The sequence below is a fragment of the Chiloscyllium plagiosum genome, chromosome 2 (assembly GCF_004010195.1).
Source record: "Chiloscyllium plagiosum isolate BGI_BamShark_2017 chromosome 2, ASM401019v2, whole genome shotgun sequence".
NCBI lineage: Eukaryota > Metazoa > Chordata > Chondrichthyes > Orectolobiformes > Hemiscylliidae > Chiloscyllium > Chiloscyllium plagiosum.
The window spans coordinates 110776038-110795958 of NC_057711.1; the positions used below are offsets into that span (position 1 = coordinate 110776038).

Below are 19921 nucleotides of genomic sequence, written 5' to 3' on the forward strand. Positions count from 1 at the left end.
GTGGATCTGACGAGGGAGTCATGGAGGGAGTGGTCTTTACGGAATGCTGATTGGGGGGGGGGGGGGGAGGGAAATATATCCTTGATGGTGGGGTCCGTTTGGAGGTGGCGGAAATGACGGCGGATGATGCGCTGTACATGGAGATTGGTGGGGTGGTAGGTGAGGACCAGTGGAGTTCTGTCCTGGTGGTGGTTGGAGGGGCGGGGCTCAAGGGCTCCCTACCATGCCTTGGCAGCAGCTGCCCCAAGCTTTAGTGTGTCCTTCAGCACATCGTCCTGGACCTTGGAATGTGCCAGTCTGTAACACGAGGTCGGGGTCAACTCACTCAGCTGGAAGACCAAGTTTCAGGCGGACCAAAGAGCGTCCTTCAGAGTTCATGGTCCTCCAGGCACAGTTGATGTTCGTCTCGGTGTGCATCCCAGGGAGCAGACCATGGAGCACTTGTCCTGCATCACAGAGCTGCTCAGGACGAACTTCTACAAACACCACTGCATTCATCTTCAGACTTCCTTTGCATCGGCACATTCCAGAAGGTGGTGTGTGACAGTCTTTTTCCCCTCCACAGCCGCTTCAAGGGCAGCGTTTATTGGCGCAGAGAGTCTGGGCATACATAAAGGATCTCACAGGCAGCACCAGCCAAGTCATGTCCTAGTACTTGACAGTCTGCCCAGGGAACTGCTCAACAGGATCCACTTTCTCCTTTTCCCAAAAGGGTCTCAAGGACATTACGTGCTGACCACTTCCTGATGGACTTGGTCAAAGGTGTTTTCCTTCATAAATTTCTCCATGAAGGGCAGGTGATATAGAATGGTCCAGCTACTTGGAGTGTTCCACAGCAACGAGGCCAGGCCCATTCTTTGCAACACCAGGGACAGGTAGAACCTCAGTACGTAGTGACACTTAGTGTTTGCGTACCGGGGATCCACGCACAACTTGATGCAGCCGCACATAAAATAGCCATCAGGGTGAAGGTAGCGTTGGATGTTTTTTTTATATACTCCTTTTGCTAGATCTTTATACACTGTATCCCTTTGGATACAGTTCATCTTTGATCTCCACATGAAGTGAAAGATAGTCCAGCTGACTGCAGTGGCAAAGGTTTGGGGAATAGGCCAGACCTGCCCCACGTACAACAACACTGAGAATACCTCACATCTGATGACTAAGTTTTTACCCATGATGGAGAGCGACCAGTGCTCCCATCTGCCCAATTTCTGCCTCACCTTAGTGACACACACTCCTCCCAAGATTTGGCGCGCACCCCAGCCCCTCTAAACCAAATACCCAGCACCTTCAGGTGGTCTGCCCTGACTGTGAAGGGGATAGAGGATTGGTCAGCCTAGTTTCCAAAGAGCATGGCCTCGCTCTTGCCTCAGTTTACCTTGGCCCCCGAGGCCTGCTGGAGTTGGTCACAGATGCACGTGAGTCTGTGCACGGACAGCAAATCAGAGCAGAAAACAGCGACGTCATCCACGTACAGAGAGGCTTTAACACGTAGGCCCCTGCTGCCAGGAATAGTCACCCCTCTCAGGCTCACATCCTTCCTGATAGACTCGGCAAATGGCTCCATACAGCACGCAAACAAGGCAGGAGAGAGTGGGGCAACCTTGCCTGACTCCCGGTCGGATCGGAAAGCTTTCCGATTCCGACCCGTTGATTGAGACTGCATTCACAATGGTGTAGAGCAGTCTGATCCAATTGCAGATTCCCTCCCCAAAGCCCACTTTGGAAAGAACATCTCTCATGTATATGTGTGACTATTCATGAGTAGGTTTTAATTGTGTTTGCACGATCTTTTTCATATGGGCATGTTTTAAATGTCTCTGCTTTTTGCAGGCTGCACTACAAAAGGGAGCCTTTAGATTGTGTTGACAGTGACTCAGTAGAAGCCAAGCGGCAGCTGGTGTTCTCAAAGGAAAGTTGTTTGTTTCTGCAGTGGGAGGATGGAGAGCACAAGGCCTTCCCTTGGTAACCTTCCCAGCTGTCTCCATAGAAGGCTGTCATTTCTCCGTGTATCATACAGAACAGGTTCTGATTAACAATGCAATCTCTGTTGTGGTGCCGCACTCAATATTTCACCTACTGACCCACATCCATTTTGAAAGAAACTGAAGGTTGATAATTGAACAGAAATCATGAATCTGGCTCCGACATCCTTCCTGACAATCTCCAAACAGCCGGGTTCTAATTTTAACAGTGTGCGGCCTTGTCAAGGACTCCTCCCACCAGAGGGAATAGCTTTGCTCTACCAAGCCTATAAACTTGAATCACCTTTCTTTATTCTTTCATCACTGGCAACACCAGCATTTATTGCCTATCTGTAATTGCCCTTTAGCTCCATGGTTGCTCAGTCATTTCAGAGAACAGTTTACCCCACATTATGGCATGGATCAGGAATCTCCTACAGGTGACAGTGTTTATTTCCTTTTCTAAAAGAGCATCAGGGAGTTAGCTCATTCACAGTGGCTCAGTGGTTAGCACTGCTGCCTCACAGCACCAGGGATCCAGGTTTAATTCCAGCCTTGGGTGACTGTCTGTGTGGAGTTTGCACATTCTCCCCGTGTCTGCGTGGGTTTCCTCCGGGTGCTCCAGTTTCCTCCCACAATCCAAAGATGTGCAGGTCACAGGTGAATTGACCATTCTAAATTGCATTAGTCAGGATAATGGGTCTGGGTGGGTTACTCTTTGAAGGATTGGTGTGGACTTGTTGGGCTGAAGGGCCTGTTTCCACACTGTAGGGAATCTATTCTTAAAATTAAATTGATTGCCATGTGGCACCATTTACTGAGATCAGTTATAATTCCAGGTTAGTTAATCAATCTGCCATGATGGGATTTGAACCCTTGTCTTGTGGCTTGAACCCGAGCCTCTGAACTACCGCTAGCACTCTACCCCAGTTCCGAATCACCTCAATTTCACCCCACCACCACTGCCACTACTCTGCAATCCCCCAGAACAAAGGTGAACTGACACAGGTTTTGGAGTTAATCATTAGTCATTAACATTACACCTATGGGCTGGAACAAAATGATTCTGCCCCAGCCCATTCACTTCCTCCTGCATTTTGATCAACAACATGAGAGTGTTCATTATGACACTGCATTACAACAAAAAAAGTTAATGTATGGTTGGTCTGTCCTCATCCCTGACTCTTTCTTTATGTGCTCCCCGAATGCAGGCAAGTCCCTGATATCCCACCTTGGACCCAGAATTTGAAGCTATCTTCCAATAGAAATCTGAGGTGAGCAGCCCATCCATCAGATCTGCCCTTAGTCCAGGTATACTCTCCTAACGTTTCTTTACGTGGCTCAGAGTCCTATTATGTCTGATAACATTTGGTTGTGGAGCATCTTTGAGACATTATTCTATGCTAAAGCTGCTATGTAAGTGCAGGTTGATTGAATGTTGATAACATTGTTCAGCAAGACTTTTTTTCCCTCTGAAGCTCCTATCAAGCACCTTCACAAATCTTTAAAGCGAAGCCAATGTGTATGAGTTGCTGATGTACAGAAAAGGAGGTTTTGTGAGGCTCTTGAGCATTTTGCTTGTTTGTGGTAAGAGTTAATTGCAAATGTTATATCTAATTGAAACAGTTTGAGTTTGCTATGTGGGTTCAGAGCTGCTTCATATGACTTTGGTAGCTTTGCTTACTTGGCCTGGCCTTTGCCAGTAGCCAATCTGACCCAGAGCTTCCACCACTCACTCCAGGTTAAAATCAGGTCCTCGTGGTGTACATGCAACTTCATCTGAATATTTAAAGCAGACACTGTCAGATCATGAATCCCTGCATTTTAAATGGACAAATACAAGGTGGGAAAGGCTGGGTAATAAATCTGCCACTCCAACTTAATTACACTGTCCTCAAACCCTCCCCACCTCTGCCTACAATCTGTCTTCTTGAGGGAAGGGGAGCTAAAATGCAACTCTTCAAACGTCCACTTTGAGGGATACAGAAGCTGAGGGGATGCACTGCAAGATCATGTTCTGTGTAGCTGGGGGCTCAATGTAATTGATCCTTATTATGGTGTGCCAGGTAAGCGAGTTCCTTTAGCTGAGTTTTCAAATAAAGTACCATTGCAGACATCGGGGGCAGATCTAGGCTTGACCGAAATGCCCCATATCCCATTATGATCAGCTAGTATCCAACTGCATTCCAATTAGGGTGACAAGTAAATAATGTTGACTGCGCTGCTGGAAGAGTTCTGTGATGTTTCTCCAAGTTTTTCTTTTTGCCAACTATCTTCAATCTGCAATCTCTGGTTACTGGTCATTAATTCCTTGGGAAACAGTTTCTCCCTATCAACTCTTCCACTTTTAACTTAAAACTTATCTAATCTTTATTGCCCCTTTTTCCTCATCCAACTTGGTGCACGAAGGAGCTGCAGCTGGGATCATATAGCTCAGTACAGTGCGGGGATTAAATTTCTATCTGAATAGTGCAGGTTCATAGTGCTTTAAAAATGGAATCACAGGTCATGATTCGGAGATGCCGGTGTTGGACTGGGGTATACAAAGTTAAAAATCACATAACACCAGGTTATAGTCCAACAAGTTTAATTGGAAGCACACTAGCTTTCGGAGCGCCGCTCCTTCATCAGGTGATTGTCCACAAATGGGCCAAATGCTGGCAAATGGGACTAGATTAATTTTAGGATATCTGGTCGACATGGATGAGTTGAACTGAAGGGTCTGTTTCTGTGCTGTACATCTGACTCTACTTAATCACTGACTTAGTCGCCCCTTAGATCATGTTACCACCAGATGGCAGCAGCGTCATAAGTTACTTAAACTGTGGCCAACAGATGATAGGATTTGCGAGCAATAAATGCAAATTATTTTGCCCTCCGGGCTCTCTTTAAAAATTCAGCTCTCATCAAAATGGTGCAATATTTGAACTGCAATGACTGGGAATTTCAAAAAACTCTGGGCTCACATCTCTATCCCTCAATTTAAAGCTGAAATCACTTTGTTCTTTATCCATAATGCATGTTTTTTTTTAATATGAGACTCTTTATCTAAACAACATTTTGATACAATGGTTTGAGGCCTCTTGACAAATAGCCTTCATTGCTGTGACATGGCAGACTGGTGTAAGCAAATAGAGCTCAAAACTGCCTGCAAAGTACAGAGTGCCAATCATTTTAAGAAAAAGTGCAAGATGTCTTTGCCACAACCAAACCTTTAATATTTAGCAATTTCTTAGTTCACGCATCCATTTGCAAAGAATTTACAACTATTGCCTTATCAAATATTTTGATTTCCAAGTTGGGCTCGGACTCCGTTTCACTGAACGTTCTCGCTTTCCAACAGTTCAGTTCAAAAGTACTTTAATTGCTGGAAAAAAAGCTTTGGGACATTGAGGTCATGAAAGGCAGCAGATGAATGAAGCCTTTCTTTTCAAAATTTCATCAACAGGGTTCTTCGGGGAGTTTCACATTTAGGTCGGGTTATACAGTGTTGTGGAAAGATAACCCAATACTCAGAATTACCAGGAGACGCAGAGAATCCTTCACTAAGTTAAACTTTTATTTGCAAATAAAAGCTGTGACAATTAGAAAATGGATTCCCGACTGCCCCAAACTCTTGGTGCCACTACTTTTTAAACTTTATTAGTTCCTGTGCTTATATGATAGCAAGCTAGTATGATTGGTTATGCTTTGTCTTTCTAAACTAGGCATCCTCTGCCACACTGGTCTGCTTCTGACACTTAACCTATCACATTACACCACTATCATCTTCAGCATTAGCTCATCTATCAGTGATTTAACTAGCTTATCATAGTGTGCTATCATTATCTGTTGCTGGACCCCTGTTACATAATCCTGTGCATGCTAAGTTAACTGCCAAATTAGCTTCCATATATTCCACAACAGCAAGTAAATGTTGGAAGTGCTCACAGATTTGACTTGCAAGAAATCCAGAATAATTAAGCTTACACCCACAGAATCTTTTCTGATCATCTGAGGATGACGATGGGCCACATCCTTGGAGGTTTCACCTCAAATGGCAAGATGTTTGTCAGTGCTTCCTCGGCACCCCATGGAATGTCAGTCCAGACTGTGTGCTGGTGCCCGAGTGGGATACTGGAACATGGCTTCACTCCGCGACAAGACTGAGGGGCCATGGATCTGCTGGCAATGTTGAAGGTTAATGTCCAACCGCTCAATATTTAGTGAGGATCTAATTTTTTTTTTAACAAGGCATGCTGTGGTTTTTCTAAAAGTTTGAAACTCTTAGTTTTGCTCACTTATTGAAGGCTGCAGAGCCATGTTACACACCTAACTAAACCATTGTATCAAGGTATTGTTGACATGGACATGCTCCTGACATTCAGAGTACCCTGCATTATGCATAAGGAATAAAACATTTTCAGCTTTTTGCCAAAGTTATGGAGATATCCTGTTCCTAGTGAACATGGTTCAAATATTCTAACACTTCTGTTTGAATGCTGAAAACTTAAAATATTTTAAAAATTATATTCTATATTTGAGTATAATTTGATAAGATTAGATTCCCTACAGAATGGAAATCTGCCCTTTGGCCCAACAAGTCCACACCGACCCTCCGAAGTTTGCCCAAGTCTACTTAAAGACCATGGACAGTGAAGATGGAGCTGTCCTTTGAGGTCACTCAAAATCTATTTTGAACAGAGATAACAAGTATGAGAGTCAGTGAATCAGTGGTTTAACTTTACATAACCTGGGCAGGAGTTTTTCAACTGTTCAATGTCAGGAAGGTACTAATTAAAGCTGGAAGCTCTGCCAAACTAAACCTGGGGGTGGAAATAACTCAAGCAACAAGAATTTGGTAATAAGGGGGAATCTGTAAACTGAAGTGAATCTCCAAACAGTTCACACTGGCTCCCAGGTCCGTGACCATATTCGGGTGATTTGAACAAAGCTGCCAAATTTGTGTCAGGCAGCAGGGAATCTACATTAGAAAACTCCACAATATCTAACCAGTCTCGAAGTAAAAGGCTAAATCACAAGCTTTTCCTTGACTGAAACTGTCTTGTTCGATTTTAAAATGGCTAGGAGATTGAAGGCTGAAAGTCGAGAGATAAAGGGAATATGCTCTGATTGTATGGGGCAGGTGATCTATCCTGGAGAACTGTCCTGGCCTCCCTGGTTCTCATTGCATACTTGACATTGACTTCAGTGTGACTGAAAGGTCATTTGGCCCAAGCCATGCAGGCCCCTCGTCCCAACTTCATCCAACCCTATTAGCTTCTAGTCTTTTCTCCCTCATCTGAAGCTTGCTGTAAATCCATGTTGGTCTTTTTCTCCACGTGTTCCTAAGCCGTGGGAGTCCCTGACAGGACCAGCATTTACTGTTCATCAGCACTTGCCTTTTAAAAAATGTGGTGATGAACCACTTTTCTTCAACTGCTGCACTCCTTGTGACGTGAGGTAGTCACACTGTTTTATTTTATTCTGTCACAATTGTAACAGGATTGAGTGGCTTGTCAGGCCACTTCAGAATAGAGTGAAGAGTCCAGACACACTACTGTGGATCCAAGGGTGACACTTGGGTCCCACCAGAGCACATTCCCTTTATTGAGAGTGTGGCAGATTTCCTCTGTTGAAATGCATTTTGGTGGTTTCATCATAATTATCAAATTGACTAGCATTTACATTCCAGATTTATTAACTTGGTTGAAATTCCTCTGCTGGCATGGTGTAATTCAAACTCCTGTGCTCTCTCCAATCCAGACTGCTGAATTACTAGTCCTAAATACCATACAAGCAACCCCTTTTTATTCTAGCCTTGCCCACTTTGGATCCCTTTCGGTGTTAACATCAGTGACCTGAAGGAAGGAAAAGGGTTGTGCATCCAAGTTTCCAAGTGATTCTTGGAGGATTGAATAAATCCATAAGGTCCCAAGATAACAAAGGAGGATAGGAGGCCATTTGGCCCCTCCGACCTATTCACTGCTGATCTTACTATGACCTCCATTACCCTGATTCTCAACTACCTTGTAAGTTGAAAAGCTGTCTAAATTGTCCTTAAATATTTAATAGGCCAGTCTCCACTGCTGTCTAGGGAACAGAATTTCAAAGAAACTCAAAGCTCTGAGAGAAGGAATTCCACATCTCTCTTTTAATGGAAGACCCTTGTTTGTAAACTGTTCCCCACTGTCAGACTATACAACTCACAGTCATAAAGCATAGAAAAAGGCCATTCAACTTGTCTCTGATGACCAGGCATCCTATTTACCAGCATTTGGCCTCCATGCCACTAAATAATTCCTAGTCAAATACCTATCTAGGTGCCTTTTAAATACTGTAATTGTACCCACCTCCACCACTTCTTCCCATAGCTTGTTCAACATATGCACTACCCTCTGTGTGAAAACATTATCCCTCAGGTCCTTTTTTGAGTTTTTCCCCTCTGACAGCAAGTGTATGCCCTCTAGCTTTGGACAATCTCTCTCTTTCCCCCTCTTCTCCTCCCGCCCCCACCCCCCCATCAACATAAAGTTGATCTGAAAATCAGCCATGACCTTGTTGAAAGCAGGTTTGAAGAGGCCATGTAGCAGATATCTACTCCTGCCCCAATTGTTCGTTGTTCACAATGAGATACTAGGGCCTGTGAAGAAGCAAAACAACTCAGATCATTTTGTATACAAATCGCTAAAATCTGGTGTAGATGTACAAGTAGTAAAACTAATGCAATGTTGATCAGCAGGATCTGAAACTTAGAGAGACGTGATGTCTGATTTTTATTGTGCTCAGTTTAAGGATCTGTCCCTCAGAATCACAGAATTAAGTGTTGCAGTGCAGAAGGTGGCCATTTAGCCCATTCTATCTGGAATGGATCTCTGAAATGAGTATCATGAGTTAGTGTCAGTCTCTTCCCCTGCATATTGTTCCTATTTTAAATAATCATTCAAAGCCCTAACAAATGCATCAAGGAACCTGCTGCCACCACATTTCCAGGCAATACGTTCCAGACCTGAACCATTTGTGCAGGGAAAAATATTCTCATTTGCTTCTTTTGTAAATCACTTTAAACCTGTGCGCTCATAAATCCAATTGCTTTTGAGTGACAACAATTTCTCACTCTTTCCTATCCAGACCCCTTGACTTCGAACAGATCTCTTCTCTGCCTCTCTCTAAAGAGAACAGTCTCAAACTCTCCAATCTATCCCAATAACTATAAAGTTTCCAATCCCTGCAGGTAATGCCCAGAACTGTGAACAATATTCTTGTTGAGGCCTAGAGAGGGTGTCTTATACAAGTTCAGCATCACCTCTTGCTCTTGTACTGTATGTCCATTTAAAAAAAGCTAAGGACGCTGTTTGCTTTATTAACTGCTCTGTCCTGCCACATGATCTATATAGGTTTACCCAGTCCCTCTGTTCCTGTACTCCCTCTAGATTTGTGCACCTTTATTTTAAATCACCTAAATATGTTCTTTACTACCAAAATACATCACCTCTCTTCTCTGCATTGAACTTCACCTGCTACGTATCTGCCCTCCCTACCAATTTATGTCCTTTTCAAAACCTCAGCATCAATGCCTCAGCCTTAGACAAGTTACAATATAAATTCATTTTTTCAAAAAAAAACCTGGTTAAAATGTTTTAAAAACAAAAGTTGCATAATTTGTACTCCTGTGTGCTTAGCAGGTTAAGTGGCAATGTAACAGAGGTCCTTCATAGTTTCTCTATATCTCAAATTAGTTTTAACACTATTTGCTCTTGGGGAAATGGAATCTGGAACAAGAGGGCATAATCTTAGTGAGGGCTCAGTGCTTTGTGCTGAGATGTTGAAGAAGCATTTCTTCAAACAGTGTAGTGAATTTGAAGCTCAATCTGCCAAAAATCTGTGGACGGTTGGGAGCAACTGAAATTTCCAATACAACTGACCTCGCTGAAGACTTATTGTGTAAAGCTAACAAGGATCATGGAGTAAAGTGTGGATGGAGTCGGCTTAGATTGGCAACTACCTAACTGGTCTGAAATGCTAGTCATTGTCCACGTGAGGCATTGGCAGATGTGATGAATTAATGTTGTCGGGTGTGATATTTAAATTAAAGGGGCATGAGGATCCTGTGGCAATCTGTTTAAATGAAGATGAGAGTCTAAACTGTCACGATCCATGACCACATTCAAAACTGAGTAGAAGATTCTGCAGGAGCAACAAAATCAAAGCCCTGTCGCCTACATCAATACATACATATATTATGTCAAAGGCAGCATGTGTTGCCATTCCCTGGAGTGGTTTGTGGTGAGATGCCATCTTTGAACTGCTGCTGTTTGTCTAGTACAGCTGCACCCACAGTGCTATATGGATGGAAACTTTGGGATTTTAACCCAGTGACGATGATGGAATGGCAATACTGTTCCCAGACAGGATGGTATGTTTCTTGGAATGGAACTTGCAGGTTGTGCCACCCGGCATGCACACAGTGCACGTTGTCCTTTTCAGGCAGGACAGTGTGGATTTGGAAGCTACTGTTGTTGAAATGCATTCTGCACATAGTATACTATATGACATGATTAGACCATAAGACATAGGACTGGAAGTAAGGCCATTCGGCCCATCGAGTCCACTCCACCATTCGACTGCCACAACTTTAGCGAGCATTGAAATGTTTTTAGACAACTATTAGGATTTAGTTGATTCTAATTTAGAGACTGAATTGTCAATCCATGTTCTCCTGAGTATCGACGAACCAGAATTTGCCAAACGAAGACAGCACTATATCTGATTATGGTACAGATTTTCCAAACCAGCAGAATTGGTGTTAACGATGGGCATACCCCACAAAGAACATATTGTGATCCATTCTTGCAAAGCACATCAATAGAAATGTAAATTGATGAAGTCTGTAGAGCTGTCCAATAAGCACATGTCCGAAGCATGTTTGTAATGTTAGATACTTTTTAAGCAGCATTGGGTAATCAGCTGGAGTATTGTGTACAATTCTGGTCACCACAATATAGGATAGGCTCCAGAAGGCTAGGGACTTTAGCTTTGTGGAGAAAATTCTTCTGAAAGTGAGAATGAGTGTGACAGAATTAAGAGGAGTTTCAATTCATGAAAGAGTAAGAAAGAAGAACTTTCCAATGGTGACCAAAGGACAATGGCTTGAGGCCATTGGAACAGATGGGAGATGAGAAGAATTTTTATTTTACACAGTCAATTCTCATAACCTGGAGTGCACGGCCTCACAAGATGACTAAACAGATTCAATAAGAACCAAAAGGTAATGGGATAACTACTTAAAAAGGAATTAATTTGGAGTGTTAGAGCAGGAGATGGCAAGTGGAATGAGTTGGATGGCTCATTCAAATTGCCAGCAAAAGTGCCAAAGGTAGAATGGCATGCATACGATTTCATTAAAATTTTGTCTATGCTGAAGTTTGGGTTGGGCCGGCTCAAATCAAGGTGAGATGGAGCCTTTACAGCCAGATGAGCAAGGAAACTGCATTTGAACTAGCTCAGAATTCAAAAGTCAATGTCTAGTCCATTGTACAAGCCCATTTCTTAATGAATGCCCCACTGCCTGTACAGCAGATCTGTGGCTGTGATCTCCCATACAGTTCCAGATATGTGCAGGGGCAGACCATATAGTGTTAACGGGAGAGGCAGTTCAATCCTTTCTTTGTAGGGAGAAAGGAAATAAAGCACGATAGAGAATCACAGCTATTGTATATCTAGCTAAAGGGAATCTGCACCTTACCTTGTTCAGTTTATTGGAACCATCCACTATTAGTGTGGAAACTTACAGGGCACGTTTGGTGTAGCATAGTCATGGAACATCATTTAGTCTAACTAGAAATTGTTTATTGCATGTTAGCAACTAGTTATGTTACATTAATAGGATAAACATTTGGTCAGGAGACTTTTGAGGAAGTTCTGGAAATAAATTACTCCTGGGATCTTAATCCATTCTGTCCACAAGTGCATATGGTACCTTTCAGTGGTGGTGCTTATAGCACTTCTCAGCATTAACCCGCATCCCCTATACATGTCAGACACAAGCAACTGAGAAGCTGTTCTCCCGCCTCACTTCCTGATTGCCAGTATGACTATTCAAATAGCCAATGACTCAACTGATAACCAGCATTAAACTTGTTTCACTGCTCTTCCTGCTGATCTTCCACACCATCAATCATGCTGTTTTCACTTTAAACGATTTTGTTATTTCATAAGTTCGTTCAGCTTTTGAGCAGGTTGATATTCAATGTGTTGATTATCTCTGTTTCAAAAAGTTTCCCATATCTATTATCCTTTATACTTTGTCCTTCGTTCTGAATGTGCCAATTAAAGAATACAGTTTTGCCGATCTACAATATCAATTCCATGAAGCATCTCAAACACTGCAATTAGATAGTGTCTTGACACACAAGCGGATACAGGCCTTGCCTACCTGTCCTCAAATTCATGCTAGGTAAAAATAGCAAATGATTGAGTGGTTATTCACAGCCTTAGCCAGTCAGTGAGTATCCACCTCAATACATAGCAAGGTGACCAGAATTGTACTCAGTTTTCCAAATGTGCCCTTGTCAATGTCTTGTCCAGCTGTAACAGGATGTCCCAACTCCTGTACTCAATGTTCTGACTAAATGCTGTCTTCAACACCCTATCTACATGTGACACCACTTTCAAGGAACTATGTACCTGCACCTCTAGGTTTTTCTGGTAACACTCCCCAGGGCCCAACCATTGACTGTGTAAGTCCTGTCCTTGTTTGCCTTACCAACACGCAACAGCTTGCATTTGTCTAAACTAAACTCCATCTGCCATTCCACGGTCCACTGGAGCAGTTGATCAAGATCTCATTATATCCCTAGATAACCTTCTTCATTGTCCACTATATGAGCAATTTTGGTGTCATCTGCACACTTACTAGGCAAAAGTGAGGACTGCAGATGCTGGAATCCAGAGTCTAGATTAAAGTGGTGCTGGAAAAGCACTGCAGGTCAGGCAGCTTCCGAGGAGCAGGAAATTTGACGTTTCGGGCAAAAGCCCTTCATCAGGAGCACTTACTAACAATGCCTCCTATATTATCATCCAAACCGTTAATGTAAATGATGAACAACAGTGGACCTAGTACCGATCCTTGGAGGCTCGTGACCAACAGTGTGCCACAGTCTCAACAGCAACCCTTTACCACCCCATTCTTTTTTTTTTACCATGAAGCCAATTTATTATCAAATGGGCCAGTTTTCCCTGAATCTCTCATGATTTAAACTAACTAACTAACTAACTAGTCTACTATGTGAAACCTTGTGAAGGCCTTGCTAAAGTCAATATCTACAACTCTACATTAATCTATCTTCTTGGTCACCTCTTTTTTAAAAAAAAAACTCAATCAAGTTTGAGTCAACATTTCCCACACACTAAGGCATCTGACTATCCGTAATCAGTCTTTGCCTTTCCAAATGCATGTAAGCCTAGTCTGTCAAGATCCCCTCCAACTTCCCCACCACTGATTTTAGGCTCACTGGTTAGTAGTTGTCCTTGCTGTTATTTATTAAAGACTGCACCACCTCAGTCACTCTCCTATCTTCTGGCACCTCATTCACAGCTGTCGATGATACAAATATCTCTGCTTAGGACCCTGCAACTTATTCCCTAGCTTCTCACAATGTCCTGGGATACACTTGATCAGGTTCCAAGGATTTATCTACCTTTTGTGTTTTTAAGACCCCTTCTGTAATGTGAACTCTTTTCAAGACATCACTATTTCTTTCCCCGAGTTCCCTAGCTTCCATGTCTTTCTCCACAGTAAATACTGGCATGAAATATTCATTTGAATCTCGCCCATCTCCTGTGGTTTCCTACATGGTTTGCTTCATTGATCTTTCGGGGACCCTATTCTCTCTCTCTCCAGTTACTCCTTTGCCCTTGGATTTTCCCTTAACCTTATCTGCCAAAGCTATCTCATATGCCCTTTTTCTCCCCTCATGGTTTCCCTATTAAGTGTACTCCTCGAGGGAGTCACTTGAGACCAGCTGTCTATATCTGACATGTGCCTCCTTTTTCTTGACCAGAGTCTCTAAATGGTGAGAAAATTAATAAAGCCAAAGCACAAAGGGATCTGGGAGTGCTAGTCGAGGATTCTCTAAAGGTAAACATGCAGGTTGAGTCCGTGATTAAGAAAGCGAATGCAATGTTGTCTCTTATCTCAAGAGGGTTGGAATATAAAAGCAGAGATGTACTACTAAGACTTTATAAAGCTCTGGTTAGGCCCCATTTGGAGTACTGTGTCCAGTTTTGGTCCCCACACCTCAGGAAGGACATACTGGCACTGGAACGTGTCCAGCGGAGATTCACACGGATGATCCCTGGAATGACAGGTCTAACATATGAGGAACGGCTGAGGATACTGGGATTGTATTCGTTGGAGTTTAGAAGATTAAGGGGAGACTTAATAGAGACGTACAAAACAATACATGGCTTGGAAAAGGTGGATGCTAGGAAATTGTTTCCGTTAGACGAGGAGACTAGGACCTGTGGACACAGCCTTAGAATTAGAGGGGGTCATTTCAGAACAGAAATGCGGAGACATTTCTTCAGCCAGAGAGTGGTGGGCCTGTGGAATTCATTGCCACGGAGTGCAGTGGAAGCCGGGACGCTAAATGTCTTCAAGGCCGAGATTGATAGATTCTTGTTGTCTAGAGGAATTAAGGGCTACGGGGAGAACGCTGGTAAGTGGAGCTGAAATGCGCATCAGCCATGATTGAATGGCGGAGTGGACTCGATGGGCCGAATGGCCTTACTTCCACTCCTATGTCTTATGGTCATTGTATCTCTAGTCATCCAGCAGAGAGTCTCCTCTGCCTTGGGCAGATCAACAATATAATTACAGCCATATGCCCACATAATTTGTCCCATGTGTAAATCACATAGCTTTCGCATAACCGGGCATTACAGCAGTGTTCAATTTGTTTTGTTAGTGGCTACATGAGTCCCCTAACACACCTAGAGCTCTTTCAGCTTCCTCCTTGGGTAGTTCATCTTGACCATGATGTATAATTGCTCCCGTTGCACAAGGGAGTTTGTGTCAAGAAAAACCTGAGGAAATCCAACAATGTTTTAAAACCATGCTAAAATGCAGTATTAATTAAGTATTAATTAAATCCTGCTGCATTCTGATCACCTTTTCAGTGTTGTGTGGGTCAGATGTTTCCAAACCGTTTTAAAATATATTCCAGTAAAGTATGCTTTGCTCTTTCGACAAAACTAGATAAGCTGCAGGCTTCACTGGATCTGGAAACACCCTGAGCCAATTATGACTTGACTACATGTGTCCTGCACGTGCATATTAATCCATTTACAGCAGAAGCTTTCAATTATAAGTCGCTCGCAATTTTTCTCAAAACCCCTCCCATCTTAATTCATTGATATAAAAACAAATCAATGGCTGATGCTTGACATTTCAGGAAGCATTGAAGGATAGAAGGACATGAGAAATGGGAAGTAAAATAGGCCATTCCAGCCTGCTCCACCATCCTATCCATTGTCACGTCTGATCTTCCACATATACGACAATTTCCTGCCCATTCCTCTCAATCCCTACAATACTTCCAATATCCAAATATATCTAATGCATTTTCTTGTATATATTCAGTGACTTAGATCCAGAGTATTCTGGTGTGGAGAATGCCAAAGATGCACAAATATTTGATGGAAAAAAATTCTCCACCCCTCAGTCTAAATAGCAGATTCCTTATTCTACACCAAAGTATTTGATTTGGTGTACGGGCATTGGGAACGTTCTCCCTTGTCAATGCCCTGACAGCCATTCTGACAAAACAATTTGAAAGGTTAACTATTTCTCTCTTTAAGCTGTTTCCTGGCCTGTGGAGTACTTCCAGAATCATGTGCTTGCATTCCATGATTCGCATTTGCTTGACTCACTCATGGTGAGTCATGCATTTCCAGCTGTTCTGAAGCAGAACATGAAAGAGACAGCCAGACATTTAAAGAATCCTACATGCATGGTATCACCCCCTTACCTCTACAAATATGAAGCATGGAATAATGGAGTAACTCCTCTGAATATTGCTTGTTTCTGTAGCCATTATGATTCATCAGATCACGCTTGGGAAGAGAGATGAGTTTGAGTCTTTCACACCTGCAAATCAATAATGACATTTTAATTACATATTTAAACTGAGTGAGTGCTCACTCAAACCAGACATAGAATTTACTATCTTAGAAAGTACTGATTCAGCTTTTATACTGCATCAAATAACACTATCTCCAGCACAGAAACTGGCTATTCTGCCCAATTATCCCATGCCAGTGTGTTTCTCTGCATTTGGGTGGCTGGCTCAGTGGTTAGCACTGCTGCTTCACAGTGCCAGGAAACTGGGGTCAATTCCACCCTGGAGCAACTGTCTGTTAGTATTTGTATAAACTTCCCAAGTCTGTTTGGGTTTCGTTCAGGTGCTCAGATTCCCTCCCATAGTCCAAATTGTGTAGGTTAGGTGGATTGGCCATGCTAAATTGCCCACTATGTCCAGGGATGTGCAGGTTAGATGGATTAGCTGTGTGAAATGCAGGGATAGGATGAAGGGTCTGGTTGGGATGCTCTTCGGAGGGTTGGTGTGGATTTGATTGGCTGAATGATCTAAATCCACACTGTACTCATGATTTTGTAAGAGTCTCCTCCCACCTTATCTGTGGTGCACTGGATAGCACACTTACTGTGCAGGACTTAAGCACAAATATTAAGGCTTGCACATCATTACTGAGGGAGTGCTGTATTATCAGCAATGCTGGCTTTCAAGTGAGATTTTAAACTAAAGTCTCTTCTACCCCCTCCGGTAGATGTAAAAGATCCCACAGCACTGTTTTGAAGGAGGGTAGGAAAGTTACCCCAGTGCCCTTGGCCAATAGTTATTGCTCAATCAATGGCATTAAAACAGATTATTTATTCATGATCACAGTGTTGTTTGGACCTTTTTGCATTCAAATTGGTTGTCGTGTATGCTAAATTGTGACAGTAGTGACACACAAAGTATTTCATTTGATAAACGGTGCTTTGGAACCTCCTGTGGTCATGAAGTATACAATAAGAAGGCAGTCTTCTCCTTTTCATTACATTGATGTAGTCTTCAATTCCTTACTCTTTCATGGGTTTATCTGGCTTTTCTGTTATAAATGCATTATGTCAGTCTCATGTTAATATGCAGTCTTCTCGATAAATGCAATATTGTAAGGTAAACTGATCCATCTTTTATAAAATTAAAAAAATTTAAACGTTAGTATCTTCGTATCTTCTTGTAAGAGTTTAAAATAACTATAAAGGGATACTCATTTCTGCATATTTCTAGAGTTTAACTGAAGTTGCTATGACTTGCACAAATTCTATGATTTCTTGATTTTCATCATTGATCCATTCACTGCCTCTGGAAAAAGGGCACAATTGAATATTGAGTCACATTCTTATACATCACTGAGATGTTACCATAAAATGAATGTGTATGATTGCTCCTTTAATGACTAGCAAACCATTGCCTGTTTTGTTTCCCATAATTAATAACTTACTCAGGAAAGCACATGGACAGCTTCTGCATGGTTAAAAACCATGTGTTTCTTTTCATTAGCAATGCATTTTCAAAATATAAATTACTCCTAATTATTTTGAGCTATTTTCATCCATTGGCTAAATTTAGTAAAACACAAGATACGATTGGAGAACACTAATTAATCTGTTTTATTCTTAGTTCTGTTTTCCTAGAAAAATGAAAAAATAAGGAATGCCCATCTCTTAAAAGATGTTTCAAACATTTTGCTCCTGTTCATAGACTTGTTTTCCAACTGTTGACAATTATCTCAAACTAAAACCCAATGGAGTGTAAATAATGGGAGCAGGGAAATTTGTTGAACACATGGAATTCTTGAAGTTCATTAAAAACAAACTTAAGGCTACAGTGCTTAAAATACTACAGTAATCCAAAAAATGACTGACTTTTTGACAGTTCATATTCTTCCCTCACTCTTAGGTTGGATTTTAAAGTTGCCAGGTCCAACATACCCAGAGCATGTTGCATTTGAACAGTAAATTCCTGTATTAACACTCCATGCATACTTAGTGCTAATTTATTTAAAGAAGACATTTATTGCCTGTTTGTCTCCTTGAGCACATCAATGTGTTTGAATAAAATCAGTAGTAAATACTAGTGGCCCAATATGTGCATAGACAACCGGAATTAATACATCTAATGACTTAGAAAAACAAACTTTTTTTCAAAAAAATGTTGCTTAAATTTCTCAAGTTTCTTCTAAGAAATGCCTTCCAACCTCTAATGTTCAATTTGGACATGTCAGCCAGTTCATTGTCCAAATGAAATCACACGTTTTGGCCTCACTTAATATAAATGGTCCGTGCAGGGGCAGGTACACGTTTCCTTGAATCCTTTTTTCGGAAGAGGAAAAAAATGTAGGTCAACTATAGTCACGCATGTAATTCCCCTACTATCGCCGAACTAAAGGGGCCCAAATCACAACGCTATAATGTGAATGGATCACTGAGGGAGGGTTCTCCAGTAACTGGGTGTGCAGGTAAAATTCAGGCTTTGCACAGGATTCACGCTACACCGATCTAATACAGCATTGTCCGTTCTCTTTAACCGAGAGGATATAGTGAGGATATCCCAGAACACACGGTTATTTCTACACAAGTGAAGAGATCTCTTTGTGAGAACAAACAGCCGCCCACTATCCAAAGACTATTCTCTCTGTTTGATTCTAACTGCAATGTAGTCACACACAAAATAACACTGACTGAAGGTCTGGAACCTTCAAGTTCATTTCAGGCAAAAACACAAGTCAGACGGAAAGTTTCTACAGATATAAAGGGAAGATCCTGAACTGATTCCCTGTTGAGAGGGAGCGTATGTTGTCCCTCCTCGCTTTGACAACAAAAGCAGGTTTTGCAAAAAAATGGTCCCAGTCAAACAATACAAGGTCCAGGGACCTCAAAAGAGCTAAATGTGAAAACACACCAAAACCATAAAGAAACTGCAAAATAATAAAACTGCTAATTTAATCCGAGGAAATAAAACTCATTTTGTCCGTACTAATATTAAATCAATTGTTAGAGTAGGACAAAACGCACAATCTACCGTCATTGTCTCGAACAATAGGTGACAATCCCCGTTAAAATAGTGAATCTGCTGATTCCACAAGGTTGGATTACTCAACACAAAACGAAACAAAGACTTTCTCCAGCATTTGAGATTTGAGCAAGGGAGAACTGCTTCTATTGACTGTTGCTGAGTCAATGTGGCTCTGCTGTGAGAATGTCTGGTCCTTACAAACAAAAGAAGCGACAGACGGAGAGAGCGAGGAAATGAGCTGGATCTTCCTCCTTACCTGTGCTGTTGCCACTCGTCGACCAGCCCTGTTTTGCCTCACCGAACGCACCATCAGGACAAACGCTAGGAGCTGCCACAGCGAGTGGGGTAGGAGCTTCCTGCACTCCGCTGCCTTACTCCCTCCAGCAGCTCATCCTCACTCCTCGCTGATTACCCGAACACAGCGACACCATCCCACAGAACTGCCCCTCTGCTGCCACCCCTTGCCATTCACGTCTCATTTCCTGTTTGGAGGGGTTTTAAAGGAGGCGGGATCACCAGCCAGTCAAGTCACAGAAGTTGCTTAAAACGGAATCTGCTTTCCTCTGCCCACATGTGTGCACAGACAGATGATGTGCTCTCAGAAACATAACCCGTTCAATCAGGAGTCCTCTCTCCCTCATACACAACTGCTCTCTCTCGCACACAGACTTGTGTTTTAAAAAAAAAACTCAACGAAGTCTAATTTGCAAAATGGCCTTTGTTGATCTTAAACTGACAATTTAATTTAGGGGTTTCAGTTTCTTTGGGAGGCGCTCTTGTGATGTCTCGCCCCCTGGGCCAGAATGTCTGGGTTCAAGTCCTGGTATAACGCTG

At 42.3% G+C, this 19921-nt stretch overlaps 1 protein-coding gene across 3 annotated transcripts in view; it reads right to left on the bottom strand.

Annotated features, from left to right (window-relative positions):
* plppr1 (phospholipid phosphatase related 1) overlaps positions 1-19706 on the bottom strand; it is a 120180-nt gene extending 100474 nt beyond the window's left edge. The window contains exons 1-2 of one of the 3 annotated variants that reach the window (XM_043715651.1): positions 19344-19706; positions 15977-16095 (exon numbers count right to left, since the gene is read on the bottom strand). In XM_043715651.1, the coding sequence (XP_043571586.1) occupies positions 15977-16042 (66 nt within the window). In that variant the 5' untranslated portion in view covers positions 16043-16095; positions 19344-19706. The remainder of the gene's footprint in view (positions 1-15976; positions 16096-19343) is intronic. The other 2 variants (XM_043715660.1, XM_043715616.1) reach the window with 2 other exon arrangements.
* Positions 19707-19921: the final 215 nt, after the last annotated feature.